Raw genomic sequence first — 331 nt, 5'->3', positions numbered from 1 at the left:
CTCTCGGCCAGGCGGACAAGCGGGTCCCCGACACACCGAGGCCTCGCTCCCGACCCCGCGCGCCTGCAGCCCGGCCCTTACCTTCTCTTTCCTTTCGGGGGCCCTCTCACGAAGCACCAATCCACGCTGATGGGCTGCCCCATCAGCTCCTGGCCGTTCAGCCCCTCCATGGCCGCCTGCGCCTCTTTATAGGTTTCGTACTCGACCAGAGTATATCCCTAAGGAGCGGGAGGGAGGGAGCGTGAGCCGGGGCGGATCCTGGCAGAGGGGGAGCCCGGTGAGGGGCCGAACACGGGAATAATCCCTACACAAGACCTGTTCGATCACGGCC

The 331-nt window shown here is 65.9% G+C and overlaps 1 protein-coding gene across 1 annotated transcript in view; it reads right to left on the bottom strand.

Annotated features, from left to right (window-relative positions):
- Positions 1-77: 77 nt before the first annotated feature.
- Positions 78-331, bottom strand: part of RBM8A (RNA binding motif protein 8A) — a gene marked incomplete at its 5' end in the record, with an annotated part of 1,283 nt that continues 1,029 nt past the window's right edge. The window contains one exon of the mRNA XM_009575436.1: positions 78-218. Within this exon, the coding sequence (XP_009573731.1) occupies positions 78-218 (141 nt within the window). The remainder of the gene's footprint in view (positions 219-331) is intronic.

Source organism: Fulmarus glacialis, unplaced genomic scaffold, assembly GCF_000690835.1.
Source record: "Fulmarus glacialis isolate BGI_N327 unplaced genomic scaffold, ASM69083v1 scaffold42173, whole genome shotgun sequence".
Taxonomy (NCBI): domain Eukaryota; kingdom Metazoa; phylum Chordata; class Aves; order Procellariiformes; family Procellariidae; genus Fulmarus; species Fulmarus glacialis.
The sequence above is the reverse complement of the archived record's forward strand: the minus strand, read 5'-3'. Positions and strand labels throughout refer to the sequence as shown.